The 19,434-nt window shown below is 45.0% G+C and overlaps 2 protein-coding genes across 23 annotated transcripts in view; one reads left to right on the top strand and one right to left on the bottom strand.

Annotated features, from left to right (window-relative positions):
* LCA5L (lebercilin LCA5 like) overlaps window positions 1–1,253 on the top strand; it is a 45,267-nt gene extending 44,014 nt beyond the window's left edge. For all 11 annotated transcript variants that reach the window (XR_013530548.1, XR_013530547.1, XM_054249148.2 and 8 more), the window contains one exon: window positions 379–1,253. Coding sequence is in view for 9 of the 11 variants with exons in the window: in XM_054249148.2 (XP_054105123.1) it covers window positions 379–1,103 (725 nt within the window). In the remaining 2 variants the exon portion in view is untranslated. The remainder of the gene's footprint in view (window positions 1–378) is intronic.
* Window positions 1,254–7,812: 6,559 nt separating this feature from the next.
* The window catches only part of GET1 (guided entry of tail-anchored proteins factor 1), a 37,331-nt gene continuing 25,709 nt past the window's right edge, over window positions 7,813–19,434 (bottom strand). For 10 of the 12 annotated variants that reach the window (XM_054249154.2, XM_054249155.2, XM_008986701.2 and 7 more), the window contains 4 exons: window positions 14,315–14,480; window positions 13,232–13,299; window positions 11,786–11,900; window positions 7,813–8,807 (listed from right to left, as the gene is read on the bottom strand). In XM_054249154.2, coding sequence (XP_054105129.2) covers window positions 8,734–8,807; window positions 11,786–11,900; window positions 13,232–13,299; window positions 14,315–14,480 — 423 coding nt within the window. In that variant the 3' untranslated portion in view covers window positions 7,813–8,733. Of the gene's footprint in view, window positions 8,808–11,541; window positions 11,681–11,785; window positions 11,901–12,885; window positions 13,028–13,231; window positions 13,300–14,314; window positions 14,481–19,434 lie in introns of all 12 variants that reach the window. The other 2 variants (XR_013530549.1, XR_004737701.3) reach the window with 2 other exon arrangements.

The raw sequence follows: 19,434 nt of genomic DNA, 5'->3' as shown, positions 1-19,434 counted from the left end.
CTTCTGCCTCAGCCTCCCAAAGTGCTGGAATTACAGGCATGAGCCCCTGCACCTGGCCTTCACTGGTTTAACTGGGCTACATCCAGTTAGGGATATTGAACATCTATTAATAAGCTTGTTGGCAAATTTTATTTCTTCTTCTATGGATGTCATTTTTATTTTGGTTTCATAATTCCCATTTGCCTGCAAAGTTCTAAGAAACTATAATACATTTGTTAATAGCACGTTTCTCTGTAACTATTGTCTGTGCATCTATTTTCTTATCTGTCATTTCAATGTGCTTGTGAGGTGGTACAAATAAGTGTACTAAATATACCATCTTGAAATAGAGACCCATTAATTTTAAACAGCACTAAACTGCCTATTTTTCTAATATAGATTTATTAAAGGAAGATAAGCATTTGGAAGTACAAGTACTACTGGAGAATTTTGGAAGACAAAAAGACAAAAAAGAAGACCAAGAAAAGAAAACCATTTCAGTGAAAGAAGAGCAAGAACTGCCACCAAAAACAATTGAAGTTACTCATCCTGAAAGAGAAACCAATCAAGATGATCTAGTAAGAGAAAAGTTTAAAAGAAGCATGCAGAGAAATGGCATGGATGGCACACCTGGCAAATGCACTGCTCCCTACACGAAAGGCCCCCTCAGACAAAGAAGGCATTACTCATTCACAGAAGCAACTGAAAACCTACATCATGGGCTTCCTGCTTCGGGTGGGCCAGCCAATGCCGGCAACACGAGGTGCAGTCATAGTACAGGCCAGCATCTCAGTAACAGAGAGGAAAGGGAGCCAGAGCATTCTGACAGTGGGTATGAGCCCTCATTTGTTAAGTCTTCCAGAACAAAAGTGAAAGATACAACTTTCAAAGATAAAAAAAGCAGTCTCATGGAAGAACTCTTTGGATCAGGCTCAGACTACATCTTGAAAACTGATCAGTCAGGTTCTGGTGTTACAAGAGGCTCAGAGGAGCGTTTGCAAAGTAAGGGGTTGCATGACCTGCCTCCCAGTCAGGCCTCCGCCAGCAATGCATTCGGAGACTCTAAAGTAACTGTGGTAAATTCTATTAAGCCATCGTCACCTATAGAAGAAAAGGGAAAATAATTATTTAAATATAATCAATATCCTAATGCATTCTGATTTGATATAATGCTGTTTATGTGCCTTGCATCTTATTTTTGAAATGTTTGAGGGAGTGTGTGTGTCTTTAAGTACTTACATTGACTTTCAATAATTAAATTTTTGTTTTATTGCTAATCTAGTAAAAAATCCATTTTATATGAGGCAATAATAACACTTTAAATACAAATTTACATCTTTACAACTGAAATATCCATTATCTTCTGGAAGACTGGTTTATTATATGGTTTTAATATTCACTGGGACTCCATAGCTACTAACTATAAGGTAGCCAACCCAAGACATATGCATCTCATACGCAACAAAATTTATCAGCAATAGAATTGAGTTGTAACTGAAAAACATGGAAGCAGGCCAGGTGCAGTGGTTCATGCCTGTAATCCCAGCATTTTGGGAGGCCGAGGCGGGGAGATCATTTGAATCCAGGAGTTCAAGACCAGCCTGGGCAATATGGTGCAACACCGTCTCTACAAAAATTACGAGAATTAGCCAGGTGTGGTGGTGTGCACCTGTAGTGCCAGCTACTTGGGAGGCTGAGGTGAATCACTTGAGCCCAGGTCAAAGCTTCAGTGAGACGTGATCATGCCACTGCACTCCAGCTTGTACAATGGAGTGAGACCCTGTCTCAAAAAACAAAAACAAAATATGGCAGCAGCTTTGAAAGGGAACAATATGATCAAAAGACTTTTTATCAAAAAAAAAAAAATAGGCTGGGTGCGGTGGCTCACGACTGTAATCCCAGCACTTTGGGAGGCCGAGGCAGGTGGATCACGAAGTCAAGAGATCGAGACCATCCTGGTCAACGTGGTGAAACCCCGTCTCTACTAAAAATACAAAAATTAGCTGGGCATGGCGGTGCGTGCCTGTAATCCCAGCTACTTGGGAGGCTGAGGCAGGAGAATTGCTTGAACCCAGAAGGCAGAGGTTGCAGTGAGCCAAGATCATGCCATTGCACTCCAGTCTGGGTAACAACAGCGAAACTCCATCTCAAAAAAAGAAAAAAAAGCTAGCATGAAAGACATGCAACTCTTCCTTTCACTTGAACATTTAGGGGCCATTATTGAAATTAGGGACCAAGGTTGCCCTAATTCCAACATTTTTGTGTCTTAAGGAATAGGGAGCCCTGGGGAGAGGGGGAGAGGAGGGGCAATGGCTAAGTCAGTGGAGCAGTCAGCACACACACATGTATTCATTAAATCTGCGGCCTCATACAGGTATAGTTTTTGATGCCCCAAAACAATTACAATAGTAACATCAGATATCACTGACCACAGACCACCATATAGATAATAATGAAAAAATGGGAAATGTGAGAATTACCGAAGTGTAACACAGACACAAAAGTGAGCATGTGCTGTTGATAAATGGCGTTGATGCAGGGTTGCCACGAACCTTCAATTTGTGAAAATACAGTATCCACAAAGCACAAAGAAACAGAAATGTCTGCATGCTGGAAAGCATGCAAAACCAGTGTATTTTTACAGACTCAAATATGTGATAAAACTATGAATAGGAAATGATAAAACTCAGAGCAGTGGTTACCCCTGCTCATGGGAGCTACAAAGGTTCTCCCCCTAAAACTTGGGTGAAACATTTGTATATATATTTTTTTATTTTACTTCCGGGGTACATATGCAGAACATGCAGGGGTGTTACATAGGTACACACATGCCCTGGTGGGTTGCTGCATCCATCACCCCGTCACCTACATTAGGAATTTCTCCTAATGCTATCCCTCCCCAATACCCCCACCCCCGTCATCCCTCCCCTAGCCCCCCACTCCCACAGGCACCGGTGTGTGTTCTTCTCCCTGTGCCCATGTGTTCTCATTGTTCAACACCCACTTGTGAGTGAGAACATGTGGTGCTTGGTTTTTTGTTCTTGTGTCAGTTTACTGAAAATCATGTTTCCAGCTTTATCCATGTCTCTGCGAAGGGCATTAAGTCATCCTTTTTTATGGCTGCATAGTATTCCACGGTGTTTATGTGCCACATTTTCTTTATCCAGTGTATCACTGATGGACATTTGGGTTGGTTCCAAGTCTTTGCTATTGTGAACAGTGCCACAAATAAACATGTGCACGTGTCTTTATAATAGAATGATTTATAATCCTTTGGGTATATACCCAGTAATGGGATTGCTGGGTCAAATGGTATTTCTAGTTACAGATCCCCTAAGGAATCGCCAAACTGTCTTCCACAATGGTTGAACTAACTTACACTCCCACCAGCAGTGTAAAAGTGTTCCTATTTCCCCACATCCTCTCCAGCATCTGTCACCTGATTTTTTAATGATCACCATTCTAACTGGCGTAAGATGGCATCTCAATGAGGTTTTGATTTGAATTTCTTTAATGACCTGTAATGAGCTTTTTTTCATGTTTGTTGGCTATGGCTGCATAAATCTCTTTTGAGAAGTGTCTGTTCATATCCTTTTCCCACTTTTTGATGGGGTTGTTTTTTTCTTGTAAATTTAAGTTCTGTGTAGATTCTGGATATTAGCCGTCAGATGGGTAGATTGCAAAAATTTTTTCCCATTCTGTTGGCTGCCGGTTCGCCCTAATGATAGTTTCTTTTGCTGTGCAGAAGCTCTGGAGTTTAATTAGATCCCATGTGTCTGTTTTGGCTTTTGTTGCCATTGCTTTTGGTGTTTTAGTCATGAAGTCGTTGCCCATGCCTATTCCTGAATGGTATTGCCTAGGTTGTCTTCTAGGGTTTTTATGGTGTATTGTATTTTTATTCTTTAAAATTTATATATTTTAAACAATATTTTATACCTCTCAGTATTTAAAGACTATTGTTTGAAAAGATACAAGGATAGTGGCTGGGCACAGTGGCTCACACCTGTAATCACAGCACTCTGGGTAGCTGAGGCAGGGGGATCACTTGAGGCCAGGACTTTGAGACCAGCCTGGGCAACATAATGAGACCCCTTCTATACAAAAATTTAATTCTTCCAGAGTTGTAGCACATACTTGTTGTCCCAGCTACTCAGCAGGCTGAGGCAGGAGGATCACTTTGGCCCAGGAGTTCGAGACCAGCCTGGGTAACACAGTCAGATCTTGTTCTGTACAAAAATAAAAAATGAGAAACAGCCAGGAAAGTGGCACATGCCTGTAATCCCAGCTACTCAGGAAGCTGAGGCTGGAGGATCACTTGAGTCCAGGAGTACAAGGTTGTAGTGAGCTATGTATGATTGTGCTACTGTACTCCAGCCTGGGTGACAGAATGAGACCCTGTGCAGCCTGGGTGACAGAACGAGACCCTATCTCTTAAAAAAAAAAAAAAAAAATACAGGAAAAGAATTTGGGCTACATAAAAGGAATGATTACCCTATAGAGTCCAATATCCTTACCCACAGTATTGGCCAAAACTACCCAATATTCCTAAGATTGAATTCACTGGTAAGAGTCAGCACTCGGTGTTGATAGATTTACACACATTAGATCCTAAAGATGCAGGCAGGAAAGCTGACCCACACAAACAAGAAGGAGCTCTGGGCCCAGAGACAGGATGCGCTGCCTGGCCTGGGATTCTAATGGTGTGCAAACCAGTCACATGTGGCTTTGAATCTGTGACGACACCAAAGTGCTGTATACTGCAGGCCTCATTAGAGAGCACCACTTAGAAAATTTTCCTGACAGGCCGGGCACGGTGGCTCAAGCCTGTAATCCCAGCACTTTGGGAGGCCAAGGCGGGTGGATCACGAGGTCAAGAGATCGATAACATCCTGGTCAACATGGTGAAACCCCGTCTCTACTAAAAATACAAAAAATCAGCTGGGCATGGTGGCGCGTGCCTGTAATCCCAGCTACTGGGGAGGCTGAGGCAGGAGAATTGCCTGAACCCAGGAGGCAGAGGTTGCGGTGAGCCAAGATGGTGCCATTGCATTCCAGCCTGGGTAACAAGCAAAAACTCCATCTCAAAAAAAAAAAAGAAAGAAAAAGAAAATTCTCCTGACAGTTGTTAATTGGTAACATTTCAACTGCAAAGAAAACAGACTCCATACATGACTCTAATGGAAAACCATTATGTGATTCTGAGTAAAACACTCCTGGGTATGACTTAAGGCGTGCTGAGCAGTCAGCACACACACATGTATTAAATCTGCTCGATCCTGGCCTCAAGTGATCCGCCTGCCTCGGCCTCCCAAAGTGTTGGGATTACAGGCTTGAGCTACCTGTCAAGAGCCAGAGTTCTTCACTTACAAGCATGACGTAAGGCATGCTGGGGGAGCACAGAAAAGCTCAGGGAGCCACCTCTGGCCCTAAAGGCACTTGCAGCATCACTGAAATAACCACCTTTTATCACACACACACAAAAAGGACCCAAAACGTTAGACACAAAACCACAACAGCAGACACCACAAATCAGTCTTACAGATATTACTTTACATGCTCAGATGAGGATGGGAAAGCAAAAGAAATTACCACTGTCAGGGGGTCGGAGAAAGCTTTATAAAGTCTAAAGCTCTGGTTCCTGGTGCAGTCAGCACATCCGCGCGCGCGCGCACACACGCGCACACACACACACACCCTCTCCCACGAAGCACTATGTAAGAAAAACTGGAAAGCCAGAGAGACCCCCAGGTCAGGGGAGAGTAAACCAGTTTGCCTAGCATTCCATCCCCTTATGGCGGCAAGAGGAGCAAATAAAATCCATAAAAAATGATTAAATGATTACAGGCTGGGTCTGGTGGCTCAAGTCTGTAATCCCAGCCCTTGAACCCAAGAGTTTGAGACCAGCCTGGGCAACATAGTGAGACTCTGTCTCTATTAAAAAAAAAAAAAAAAAGTAAAAAAAGATTATGGATTAATATATAAAAATATTTGCCTGCTTGATTTACCATAAATTTATGTCAAAATTGGTATTAAGAGAGCTTAGGTGTATTTTAAATCAAAGAGATATGTGTTCTCAAGTAAAGTTATAAAATTTATCCAGTATTTTTCAAATAGAAACAAAAACCGGCTGGGTGCGGTGGCTCATGCCTATAATCCCAACACTTTGGGAGGCTGAGGCAGGTAGATCACCTGAGGTCAGGAGTTCGAGACCAGCCTGTCCAACATGGTGAAACCCCGGCTCTACTAAACATACAAAAAAAAAGGTGTTATAGTACAAGCCTAGTCCCAGCTACTTCGGAGGCTGAGGCAGAAGAATCACCTGAACCTGGGAGGTGGAGGCTGCAATGAACCAAGATTGCACCACTGCATTCCAGCCTGGGTGACAGAGCAAAGCTCCATCTCAAAAAATAAATAAAATTTTTTTAAAAACTATCATTGCCATTACGTTTCCACATTATACAGACATTTATAGAAGAAAGGAAAAGCACTGATGCTCACACCAGTCACCCTCGCTCTGTGGAGTCACAGGTTTTTCTTCCTTGCTTCTTTTCTATACTTCCCAAGTTAGATTTTTTTTAAAGAGCAGTAAATAGGTACTACTTTTATCTTTCTAGGTATTACTTTTAAAACTTTAAAACATTGATCTTAAAAGCATATACATTAATATTCATAAATGCATGGACTATCACTGGTAGTATCGTAAGAAACTGGTAACAGAGGAAAACTTCGGGAAATTGGGTGACAAGAGTCTAAGATGCACATTTACTGTAGCCCTTTCTCTATCGTCTCAATTCAGCACCATGTTCATCATATGTTAACTTGTAGGCTGGGCATGGCTCACGCCTGTAATCCCAGCACCTTGGGAGGCCGTGGTGGGTGGATAACCTGAGGTCAGGAGTTCAAGACCAACCTGGCCAACATGGTAAAACCCCCTCGCTACTAAAAATACAAAAATTAGCTGGGTGTGGAGGCACGTGCCTGTAATCCCACTACTCAGGAGGCTGAGGTAGGAGAATCACTTGAACCTGGGAGGCAGAGGCTGCAGTGAGCCAAGATCGCAGCACTGTACTCCAGCCTGGCAACAGAGTGAAACTCCCTCTCAAAAAAAAAACCTATCATTTTTAAAAAGATACTATAACGTAAAACATAAAGGACATTTACATTTCCCCCATTTAATCATCATAAACTATTTATGCATAGGGAAAGTTAATAGCTGTCAACTAGGAATTTTTTCCTCTAGCCTCAGCGAGATTTGCCAAAATTCTTGTAACAGTAACAGCTGAATATGTCTTCAAGAGATAAGGGTCTCAGCAGGGATACTGTACACAGATGTGTGATCCAAACACCTCCCTGGACACGCTCTACCTGGCCGGTGCATTGTTGACTGTCCCACCATCATTTCTGCCTGCAGCTCACTCAAATGGAAGTTAGGCACGTGGCCCCTTGGTGCTACATTTCGTCTGAGGGAATAGTCCCTGCAGCTTCCGTGTGCTGCTCTCATTTACTCCTCAGGTTGGCTTCTCATCCTTTGTGGGCAAATTGTATCCCAGGTGGTGAAGGACACTGGAAGCTGGTGTCCAAGTCCTCCTCCAGGCTGCAGCTGTGTTCCCTGCTCTCGGTCCTTTCTTAAAGCCAAGTAAACATGGTGCTGGGTAAGCCTGCAGTGGATGTGAGTTTGAGTAGGTGGAACCCAAAAGCTGCTCTGGTGGTCTTCGGTATGACAATAAAACTAAAGGACCACAGCACTTTGTCTTCTCACAGTCCAATCAGCTAAAATAAGGACAAGCTACTTATTAGATTAGGGAAAGAATACAAAGACGAACCTGCAAAAACTCGTGACAGAATTCAGCTTTACTGTGATATGGTTACTCAGTTAACAGGCACTCAGCAAACAGTGACTGTAAGGCAGGAAGTCACATGAGCATTTGCCAAGACTTTAATTAGAAAAGTGTTTTAAAATACATTAGCAGAATTATACTTTGTGGGCCACACAGGTTATTGGTTCAGAATAATTTAATCAGGCCTCATAAGCTCTGTTTCCTATGTTCCATTCTAAAGAGCATAAATATTAAATGCTTACAAAATACACTTCATTCAAAATGCTTTAAATACAAAACACAATTTGAGCACAAAACAATGCATTATGGTCTCATGGATACGTTTACAAAACACTGTAATGAAAAACTAACAGCCTCAAGTAAGTAGATAATAGTATACAGCTCTTGCTCAAATGACATTTTAAACAGAGGAAGAAAAAGCCCAGGCAATGTCAATTAGTGTTTTCTTTTAGTTGTACTGAAAGTGATTAAAGAAGAAATTCTCAAATTCTTAGCAGTGGTATTAAAATTAAGTTACTTTCTAAACTGATGAAAAGCGGTGCTAAGTCTTCACAGAACTTAAGTTGTTAGAAAATATTGACTTTCCGGCTGGCAATATGACCAAAATATACAAGAGTGCAAATCACGGGCAGCAGCACGGAGACACCCCCGAACGTTTCACATTTCATACGGGTCCAGGACGGCGTTCGTTGGTATAAATGTGTTATAAACTGGACTTTCTTGGCTCAATGACAAGTGTAGAAAATCCTGATTCTTACAAGAATCTCTCATAAAGTCCAAGAACAAACATATTCAACAAAAAAAAATCTAAACTGTGTACTTTTGTTTCTTAAAAAAAAAAAGTATAAATCAGATTGTTAACGTAATAAGAGAAAATCCATTTTTAAAAGCCTCGTAGCTGTATCCATCTTCCTGTTCAGCTGAACGGATGAAGCACAATAGCCACAACTTTGTTACAGACTAAAATCCAACAGGTAATTCCAACACCACCTGAAAATAAAGAAATTTGCTATGAGACAGCGTGCCACCAGTGCTGTCCACATCTGCCTCTGCTGCCGTTAACCCACAGCAAAGAGACTATTGCCATTCTTTTTGAGCAGTGCTGTGCTCAGGCAAAGTTTATATGTTTCATAGGTTCGAATCAGTTACTTTCTACAGAATCACAGGGCTGCATTCCTTTCTAAGCAGGAATTGCACTCAACAGTGAAGACTGGGTTGATTTTCCCTTTCCTGCCAGAGAGATGTACATTACTATTTATGATATTAATAGATTCCAAAACCAAACCTGTAAGATTATTTATTTTCCCTTTCTCAAAAAGCATTTTAAACAAACCAATGTCTACCTATGCCATTCTTGCCCCACCAATAATGGCGAGGCACACACATTCTCCTGTCCAGGAAGGCAGGCTGCAAGAGTGGCCCATGGCCCTGCTTGATGCATGGAAGGGTGGCTGGATGCTTCTCTGGCCAGCAGTGCAGAGCTCCTGGCCTGGGCCCAGCTGTGTCAAACAAAGGAAAGGGGAAGGAAAGGGTGGGGAAGGGGACAGAGGTGGCAGCTACATTGGGAGTCTTCAAAATAGTAATTCCTGGTCAGGCTCAGTGGCTCACGCCTGTAATACCAGCACTTTGGGAGGCCAAAGTGGGTGGATCACCTGAGGTCAGGAGTTCAAGACCAGCCTGGCCAACGTCATGAAACTCCATCTCTGCTAAAAATACAAAACATTAGTTGGGCGTGGTGGCATGTGCCTGTAGTCCCAGCTGCTCAAGAAGCTGAGGCAGGAGAATTGCTTGAACCCAGGAGGCGGGAGGTTGCAGTGAGCCAACTGCGCCACTGCACTCCAGCCTGAGTGACAAAGGGAGACTCTGTCTCAAAAAAAAAAAAGAGAAAGAAATAGTCATTTTTTTTGATACAGTATTCACCTCTAGCAATAACCACAAATCACAGCCAAAGACCAGCAAGGGTGTGTGCTGCAGCATTATCTTTCAGCGTAAACAATTAGGACCCAAATAAATACCCTCCATCAGGAAAACTTGCAAATTATGACCTACTAACTGAGGAATAGCTATTGAAAATTCCTTAATAAAGAAATCTGCCGGGCAAGGTGACTCATGCCTATAATCCCAGCACTCTGAGAGGCTGAGGAGGGAGGATTGCTTACAGCAGGAGTTTGAGACCGACCTAGGCAAGACCCCATCTCTATTAAAAAAAACATTTTTTTAATTAGTTGGGCATGGTGGTGTGCAACTATGATCCTAACTACTCAGGAGACTTAGGTGGGAGGATCACTTGAGCCCAGGAGTTTGAGGCTGTAGTGAGCTGTGAGGGTACCACTGCCAGCCTGGGCAACAGAGCAAGACCCTGTCTCAAAAAAAAAAAAAAAGAAAAAGAGAAGAAAGAAATTTACTGATACGGTGCTATGGAATGAGTGTCTGCATGCCCCACAATTCCTGTGTTAATGTGCTGCCCACCCCCAGTGAGGGTATTAAGAGTTGGGGCCTTCAGGGAGGTGATTAAGGGCAGAGTCTTTGCGAATGGGGTTATGCCCTTATAAAAGAGGCCTGAAGGAGCTCGTCCTTCCACCACGCAAGGATACAGCGAGAAGACACCAGCCAGGAACTGGAAAAGGGGCCAGACATCAAATCTGCTGGACTCGCCAGTCTCCAGAACACTGAGAAATACATGTCTGTTGTTTATTAGCTGCCCAGTTTACAGTACTTCACTTAGCCTGAACAGACTAAGTCACGTGGGAGCAGGCTTACACTACAAAGTGAAAAACAGGATAAAATGTTACGCGTCAGATGACCTTAACTACATCAAAATAAATGGGGGGAAAAAGACAAAGAAAAACTATCATAGCATTAAAAGCTAATGGGAATCCTATTTTTTATTTATTTATTTTTTTTATTTATTTTATTTTTTTTTTTTATTTTTTTATTTTATAAATATATATTTATTTTATTTATTTTTCACTGCGTCACCCAAGCTGGAGTGCAGTGGCATGATCTCAGCTCACTGCAACCTCCACCTCCTGGTTTCAAGTGATTCTCCTGCCTCAGCCTCCCGAGTAGCCAGGATTACAGGTGCCCACCACCGCTCACGGCTAATTTTTTGTACTTTAGTAGAGACGGGGTTTCACCATGTTACCCAGGTTGGTCTCAAACTCCTGAGCTCAGGCAATCCGCCCACCTTGGCCTCCCAAAGTGCTAGCACTGCAGGCATGAGCCACTGTGCCCGGCTGGGACTTTTAAATGATAGCTATATTCCTAATCATTCTAGAGTGACATGTACTACTTTTGATAGCCAAAAAAAATTATCTTCAAAAATAAAGGAATGTGGCCGGGCATGGTGGTTCATGCCTGTAATCCCAGCACTTTGGGAGGCCGAGGCATGAGGATCACTTGAGGTCAGGAGTTTGAGACCAGCCTGGCCAACATGGTGAAACCCCATCTCTATTAAAACTACAAAAATTAGCTGGGCATGGTGGTGCACACCTGTAATTTCAGCTAGTTCAAAGGCGGAGGTTGCAGTGAGCTGAGATCGCACCACTGCACTCCAGCCTGGGTGACGGAGTGAAACTCTAGCTCAAAAAAAAACAAACAAAACAAAAAGAAGAGAAAATAGCCAAGAGCAGCAAGTGCTACGGAGAGGTCAACCATAACGGGGACTGAAAAGACACAGAATTTTGGAACAACAGGTAGTGTTTCAAGGGGGTATCAGACTTGCCGTATTGGGCATGAATCCTGGAAACAGACGTCGGACTGAATTCCAGCTTTGCTCCTTAACATTCTGGTGACACCGGACAGCTGAAGTAACTTTTCTAGACCTCAGTTTCTTCACGGCATGAGGCACAAAACCCCGCTCACTAAATAGACGGTGAGGAGGATGTCAGGCTAACTTAATCTTCTACCACACACTTCTACATAAGCCTCTCCACACTCTTCCACTGTATCTTCCAGAAAATTCTTACCTGCTACTCTAGTAGGGAAGGCTACCAGGCGGTCTAGAGGGGTTATCCATTTACTCGGCACAACGGCCACAGGAACAGAATAGTACTTCCAAATGAGTGAGATCATCAGGGCAGCCTGGAAAGACACCTCTGGTGAGTGACGCAGCCTGCCAATCACACAACCCACAACACACAGGAAGACAGGGAAATGCAGAAACAAAACCAGGAAAACCCTCCAGACTGAACCACCTCAAGCTGTGAACCCAGCCCCCACAGATGACAGATGAGCACGCACGGCCACTAATGTCCCCTGGTGAAACCTTGAAGTAGGAAGCGCAATTAAAGACGAGCTCGGCAGCACGTGTGGAACACTGTCAGCAAGCAGGCGAGCGTTCACAGGGGAGTTGCCATTTCACTGTTTTAGGATGAATATAATCTACACATAATTTAAATTAGCTCATAAGCTAACCAAAGTCTCCCATAACACGGGTGTGCTTTTCTCACTGAGTATCTCCTTTGAGTAGCTGGACTGTTTGCCAAATATACCTTATTAGTGACAAAAAGCCATCCCTGAAATAAAGAGCGAATTTCTCACATACACCAGTGTTAGCAGGGCACGCAGAGGTAAGCATGTAATTTTCAATGGTAGGGGATGCTTTATTTCCCTCCTTCCCCCAGCAGCATTCCTTCAACTGTCATCTGTCCCCTTTCGGCTTGAATAGGCCACTTAGAAGAGGAGACATGGAAGAGGGAGGGAAGAAAAAAAAAAGAAGAGGAGACATGAAAGCAGGCTGCTGGCCTAACTCCTTTGTCTGCAAGAAACCTATCTCTTAGCAAGTGACAGTGCCTCAGGATCAATTTCCTTAAATATAACCCTCCAAACTAAGTTTTCTGGGGGTGGGCTGGAACGCTCCGACTCAGTACTGGATCACACAGTACTGCAACTCAGATGTTTACACAGCTGCCGAAGATGTCTGGGCGGCACAAACGCGAGCCCAGCAACAGCTCCAGGAGAGGCCACGTGGGTTAAGCCTCAGACAGGAAGCTAGAAGCCAATTCCAGTCAGAAAACCTGGTTCTCTACCCGGACAGCAGAGAGTGCCCATGAAGTAGACCAGTTACCGAGTAAGGGCCAAAATGATTGAAAATCTCAGAAAAGAACGAAGTCATCTCTAAGCTTCTCACTGCATCCTGCCAGGCCCTTCAAACCGCACTGGGATGAAGCGATGGCGAAAGCGCTCCAAGAAGTTACTTCACAGTTCACCTGCCAAAAAGTCCCAACTTTAACAACTCACCCCAAGAGAAAGGCTTTCTGACTTAGAGAGTGTTCAGAGCTCCGTGTGCGCGGGACCACGCGACACGACAGCTGAAGGTGGAACAGCCCAACTCCCGGCCTGGATCTGCAGGCACCGCTCGAGGCCCGGTGTCCCCAGCTCCAGTGACCCAGGTAGCTCTCTAGAACACTTACCTGCAGTACGTAGAAAGCCACACTTATCACCCATTTTATCTTGGCTAATTGAGCTGTCCGAGCTTTCACTGAAAGGAAAAATAGGATAAATAATTATGTCAGTCCTGAAAACTTAATGAAATATTCAAATACACAGAAATGTTATTTTCCCTTATAAAACTGTTTTATAAGGGAATAATCACTCAATATATTTAGAAAATATAAAATAGAATTAAGTCACCTACCATCTCATTATGCCATTATTTAAAATAGAATCACACTCAGATTGTGAGATTTGAATACCTTTAATTTTGAAAACTCTTAAAATGCCTCATGGAATGAAAGGTTCTTTGTATAATGCAGTTACCCCTTACCAACAGGAGTCAATTTCCCCCCATTTCCCACGCTGCATAGTACATGACTCCCTGGTGGCAGTGCAGCTTGTCCTTTGCCGGGACAGGCCCCTCTGTCTGTTTTCCTGGCCACAGAGACAGCTCTCTGACTGTGTACACACCAACAGGATACCTCAGCACACAGGCTGCCCTGAGAAAGAGCTCTTCACCGCAGGAGCTTGTACCTGAAGGCTGCCCTCAGAACACAACACTGCTGGGCATTTTTCTAGAGAGTAGAACAAAAGCCTCTGAGAATCCACTGTGAGACTTTTTTCTGGGCTTCTCTCAGAAAAGTGATGAATTTGAAAATGAAAACCTGGGCCAGGCGTGGTGGCTCACGTCTGTAATCCAAGCACTTTGGAGGACAAGGTGGGCGGATCACCTGAGGTAGGGAGTTCAAGACCAGCCTGACCAACATGGTGAAACCCCGTCTTTAAAATAAATAAATAAAAAGAAAATGAAAACCTACAATAACAAGTTGGCTCTGAGGAAAATCTGAGAGGATCTTAGATGTTTCTGTGCTTAAAAAGCAAAGGTTCACCAGCAAATAAGGAGAAAGTAGTAATTATTACTGAGTTTCCACCAGATAACTTAAAAGTTTATCAACATTCAGAACATCAAGAAGCAAAGTGTATATTCTGGGGCTCTTTACATAAAGGCTTCTCTATCAGTCAGTTCTCGTGAAGCCTTCAGGCTGCAGCAGACGCAGTACCGTGGGTTTTGAGCTTATCCGTCATCTTGTTGATCTTTCTTTCCAGCCTGGCGTATCTGGCAAACTCGTCCATCATGTTGACCGTGGAGAGCTCCTGCTTCATGTCCTGGATCTCTGCTCTCATCTGGGACTCCTGCTCGGCGTCCTTCTGCAGCATCCTGGACATCTGGCAGCATGGACAGCGGGGATCAGCACTTTCCATCACGGCCCACAGGAGGGAACCCCAGTCCCCCCCACCCTACCTTATTTCTATGCCCTGACCACTCTGTGACCCAGCCAGTTGTGTGTTTCCCTGCAGGCTTGAACCCAAACTGGGGCCATGAATGTTCCCAGGACTGATAAAGAGATAAAGAGTGAAGGCTGTTGCTGGAGAACACTGGGAGATTCACCCTGCTGAGAAACACCGACAAACTCGTCCCGCATGACGACGTCTTTAAACTCCCATGTCCACTCCATAACCCAACGCCCTGGCGGCGAACATCCCTAGGTAAACGTCCCTTGCTCTCACTGGCCGTCCCAGGACTGCTGCAGCTCCTTGGAAGTTCCCTTCATATGCTGTGGACCAATCACCCTGGCGTTTAGTGCTTCTTTCTTTGGAATCCCAGCCGGCCCCATCTCTAGACAGTCTGGAGCAGCCCCTTGAGGGAACTCCCCTGCCACTGCTTTTGAGGGGACTCCAACATGGGTTTGGCCAGACAGGACTGATATACCTTCCTCCAACATCCTACTCCCACCTCTGCGAACTGGGCAAGCTGCCCTCCACCTACACAGCCAGCCTCTGCTGCCTTTTACGGCTCCCTATAATCACCATAAAAAACAACCTCATATTCAAACTGCTATTCAAACTATATTTTTCTTTTTTGCAGATATATCCATGAATTGCTCCAATACAAATGTATGTCTCTTTCACTATAACTAAAATTGCAATTATGAAATGAAAATCAACTCCATCATCAGAGCTGTTATTCCAGTGACAGGGAACATGTATCCTCTCCTCTCCCTGAATAATACAGACCTAGATTAGACAGGGCAGAGCAAGATGCAGGTGCAGGGTAACAGTGGTGAGGCAGGGCCCAGGGCAGAGTGTCAGCACCCAAGCGCAGTGCAGGGGGCCTTCCCATAGAGTGGCACCCTGGCAAGAGGCGTCAGGGCCAAGCACGGTAATACAAGGGTCCCCAATAAAGGGCAGCCTGACTCAGGAGTCAGGGTCTGTAGGATGAGGGGTATGGACATATTAGATGAGAAGGAACCCTGCCAGTGTCAGAGCCCAGGTGGGACAAGGTGTGCATTCACACGGGGAACACTAGAACTTAATTACAAAGGGGTGATCACGGAAATAAAAACACTGAGGGTAATGGAAGCCAGTCTTCTCACTTTCAGCAAAAACACTTAGAAAGATGCCTCAGCCCAGCATGGTGACTCAGCCTGCAACCCTAACACTCTGGGAGGCCTGGATGGGAGGATCTCTTGAGTACAGGAGTTCAAGGCTGCAGTGGGCTGAGATCATGGCACTGGACTTCAGCCTGGGCAACAGAGCAAGACCTTGTCTAAAAAAAAAAAAAAAAAAACTAAAAAGGCCAGGGTCGGTGGCTCACGCCTGTAATCCCAGCACTTTGGGAGGCCGAGGCCGGTGGATCACCTGCGCCCAGGAGTTTGAGATGAAACCCTGCCTCTACAAAATACACAAAACTTAGCCAGTTTCATAATCTAGTCTCTAAATAAATAGACTTTTAAAAACGAAAGAGAGAGAGAGGAAGGAAAGAAAGAAAAGAAAAAAAAATCAGAAAAGAAAAGAAAGTCAGTCAGTCTGTCTCGGAGAGGACCACTTAGCATCTTGTGGTGATGAAAATCTGTGGTTTCCACAGACAGATAGGCAGAGAAATACAGAAGTAAACAAAGAGTACCCTCCCCTGGCTGCTCTCTGTGAGCAGAGGGGCCCCGCATGACCTGGAGACCCGTCTGCGCCGGCCCCACAGTCCCCTGTTCCCCGCACCAGCCCCAGCCTCCCACTCTACAGGGAACCGCCCCAGGCCAAGACCGCAAGAGGGAAGGGGCGACTGGAGCACAACGAGTCGGCATGGCCGCCAGGTGGCGCCCGCCGACCTGCCAGGAAGGCCTAGTCCAGGGACTGCACTGGAGGCGCCTCTGCCACCTGCCCCAAGGGATCAGTGAACATCCCCAAATCCCAGTCCCACACAAGCGGATGAGACACAATGAGAATATAGCACTATCTCTCAGATATCCCTGTCAAGTATCAGACATGCCAGTAGGCATCCATTCTGGGAAATCAATGTCCTCCAATAGAAATGACAGCCATGAAAGTCAAGGGAAGACCGAGAAACTCCTCTAGATAGAAGGAGACTAGAGGGAAGGAAATGCAACGCGTGATTCCAAACTAGGTCTTTTCCCCGTTAAGGACGTTACTGCAACACGTGGGGAACCTGCATAGGGTCTGAGGATCAGATCGTAGTAACGTACTTGATGCCTGTATTAGATTTTGGCTCACTGCAACCTCGACTTCCTGGGCTCAAGCAATCTTCCCATCTCAGTCCCCTGAGCAGCTGGGACCACAGGCGTGCACCACCACACGTGGCTAATTTTTTTTTAACTTTTAGTAGACACAGGGTCTCACTATGCTGCCCGTGAACTCCTGAGCACAAGCGATCCGCCCGCTTCGGCCTCCCAAAGTGCTGGGATTATAGGCGTGAGCCACCGCGCCCGGCCCCCAAGATTCTTTTGCATACCCAACTATCTGGAAATGAGGGGGCTCCGGCTGACAACTCCCAAATGGGTCAGGAAACAAAACCAGTTCTTTGTATCGACTGTATGCATAACTTTTCTGCACATTTGTATTTGTTTTGAAATTTTTTTAATTAAAAAAAAAAGATGAAACGTTATAGCGTATCTAAAGTGTGCCTGGCACACAGGAAGCGCACAATACATGATGAGTTCCCCCACCTTCCAGCTCACAGCTCCCCTCTACCTGACGCAAAGTAGAAGCAACTCTCCAGTTAGAGCTGTAAAGCTGAATCCCGTCACCTGAGGGTGTCTGCGCATGCGCATGTTCGTGGGCCGCCCACTGAAGCCTCCTAACAGCGCCTGCGTAGTGTGTTCACTGCTGCGCAGTTTCTGGCAGGCCTTGTGCAGGGAGTAGGGGGTTTCAAATCCATCTCTTTCTGTGGTGCCTCTGCCCTGGCCACTACCCAACACTAACTAAATGAGCTATATATACTCCAGCTTGATCCACTCTGGAGAAGAAAGGAAGAGGAATGGGCCAAATTCTTAGATGAATCACAAAATTTTTCAAAAGCAAGGAAAATCTACAGACAATGCTAAGGACTTTTTGATTTCACCTTACACAAATTACACTTCAATAAATCTGACTTTTAAAAGCATATTTTAAAGAGAAAAAGAGGTTTCAAGACATTATTTGCCATTATAGGGTATACACAAAACTCAGGAAGGCGAGGTGAGTGAAGGCGGAAGGGTGAACTTGAGGAAAACTGAAGGCAGCTTTGTAAGGTTCGCAAAAAACTGGTGCTTGAAAAAAGTAATTACATCTATTACATGTATAAGCACAATAGAAGTTTGAGCCAGGCGCGGTGGTTCACTTCTGTAATCCCAGCACTTCGGGAGACTGAGGCAAGAGGATCGTTTGAGCTCAGGAGTTTGCGACCAGCCTGGGCAACATGGCAAGACCCTATCTCTAAAAAAAATTAAAAATTAGTCAAGCATGCTAGCGCATGCCAGTGGTCCCTGTGGCCCCAGCTACTTGGGAGGCTGAGGTGGGGAGGGGGGAATCGCTTGAGCCTGGGAAGTTGAGATTGCTGGTGAGTTACGATGGCACCACTGCACTACAGCCAGGGCAACAGAGACCCTGTGTGAAAAAAAAAAAAAAGTTTTAAAGTATAAATTTGCAAATATGTATCAATGTTAATCCAACAGCCACATACAAGTGTTAAAATGTTCTCGAATTAAGCAGTGTAAGATTTAATAAGATATGAATCTAGGCCAGGCGCAGTGGCTCATGCCTGTAATCCCAGCACTTTGGGAGGCCGAGGCGGGTGGATCACGAGCTCAAGAGATCGAGACCATCCTGGTCAACATGGTGAAACCCCGTCTCTACTAAAAATATAAAAAATTAGCTGGGCATGGTGGCACGTGCCTGTAATCCCAGCTACTCGGGAGGCTGAGGCAGGAGAATTGCCTGAACCCAGGAGGTGGAGGTTGAGGTGAGCCAAGATCGTGCCATTGCACTCCAGCCTGGGTAACAAGAGCGAAACTCCATCTCAAAAAAAAAAAGATATGAATCTAAATGTAATAAAGCAAATATTAATTTTTACAACAAAAGTAAATCTCTGGAGTCTTTTTATGTACTCAAAACCCACCTTGCAGACCATTAAAACTCACAGTTGGCAAAAACAAACTGTACAGGGCACAGCCTTTCAAGGACCTATAGATAGGCCACGAGATATTCTGAAAATGAGTTTATAAAATTCTTATCAAGATGACTCAGGCATGGAGGAAAAAAAGGGAGAACCAATTCTCCCGTTCACCTTAGAGAGATGCTGGCAGCCCATCTGTCCTCAGCTCATAATGTCCTCCTGCCACTGTCAACCTCAGATCCTGTCCAGGTTCAATGTCCTCTTTGCCAACAGGCAAAATGCCAAGACTTGACTTTGGAGTCACCCTGGGGAGATTCAAACTCCCACTCCACCTCTCTCACTCTCTTGCTGGGAATGAACTGGTGGCATGACAACGTGCACAGGCCCTGCTTGTCCCTGCCAGCAGTGGAGTAGGCAAACCCAGGAATCACCAACTCAGGTCACCCTGAGGTCCCCAACCACAGGGGACAGAGACCTCCAACCCAAGAAGCTCCAGACCCTAAACACCCCTAGATGCCACTCTCGGCCAGGACCCCTGCCAGCCAGGACCGAGAAGGGGGCAGCTCTCCAGGCTGCCAGGGCCTCTGTCCTTGGCTGCCGCCCCCGCGAGAGCCCCACAGGAAGCCCTGCCTGCACATGTGCATTTCACCAGCACGCTTCTCAGTCGGAGGGCTCTGGGGCAGGTCCTGTGACTCAGAGCGTCATCCCCCTAAACTAATACTTGAGACCATCCCC

This window comes from Callithrix jacchus, chromosome 21 (genome assembly GCF_049354715.1).
Source record: "Callithrix jacchus isolate 240 chromosome 21, calJac240_pri, whole genome shotgun sequence".
In the NCBI taxonomy this organism is placed as follows: domain Eukaryota; kingdom Metazoa; phylum Chordata; class Mammalia; order Primates; family Cebidae; genus Callithrix; species Callithrix jacchus.
The sequence above is the reverse complement of the archived record's forward strand: the minus strand, read 5'-3'. Positions and strand labels throughout refer to the sequence as shown.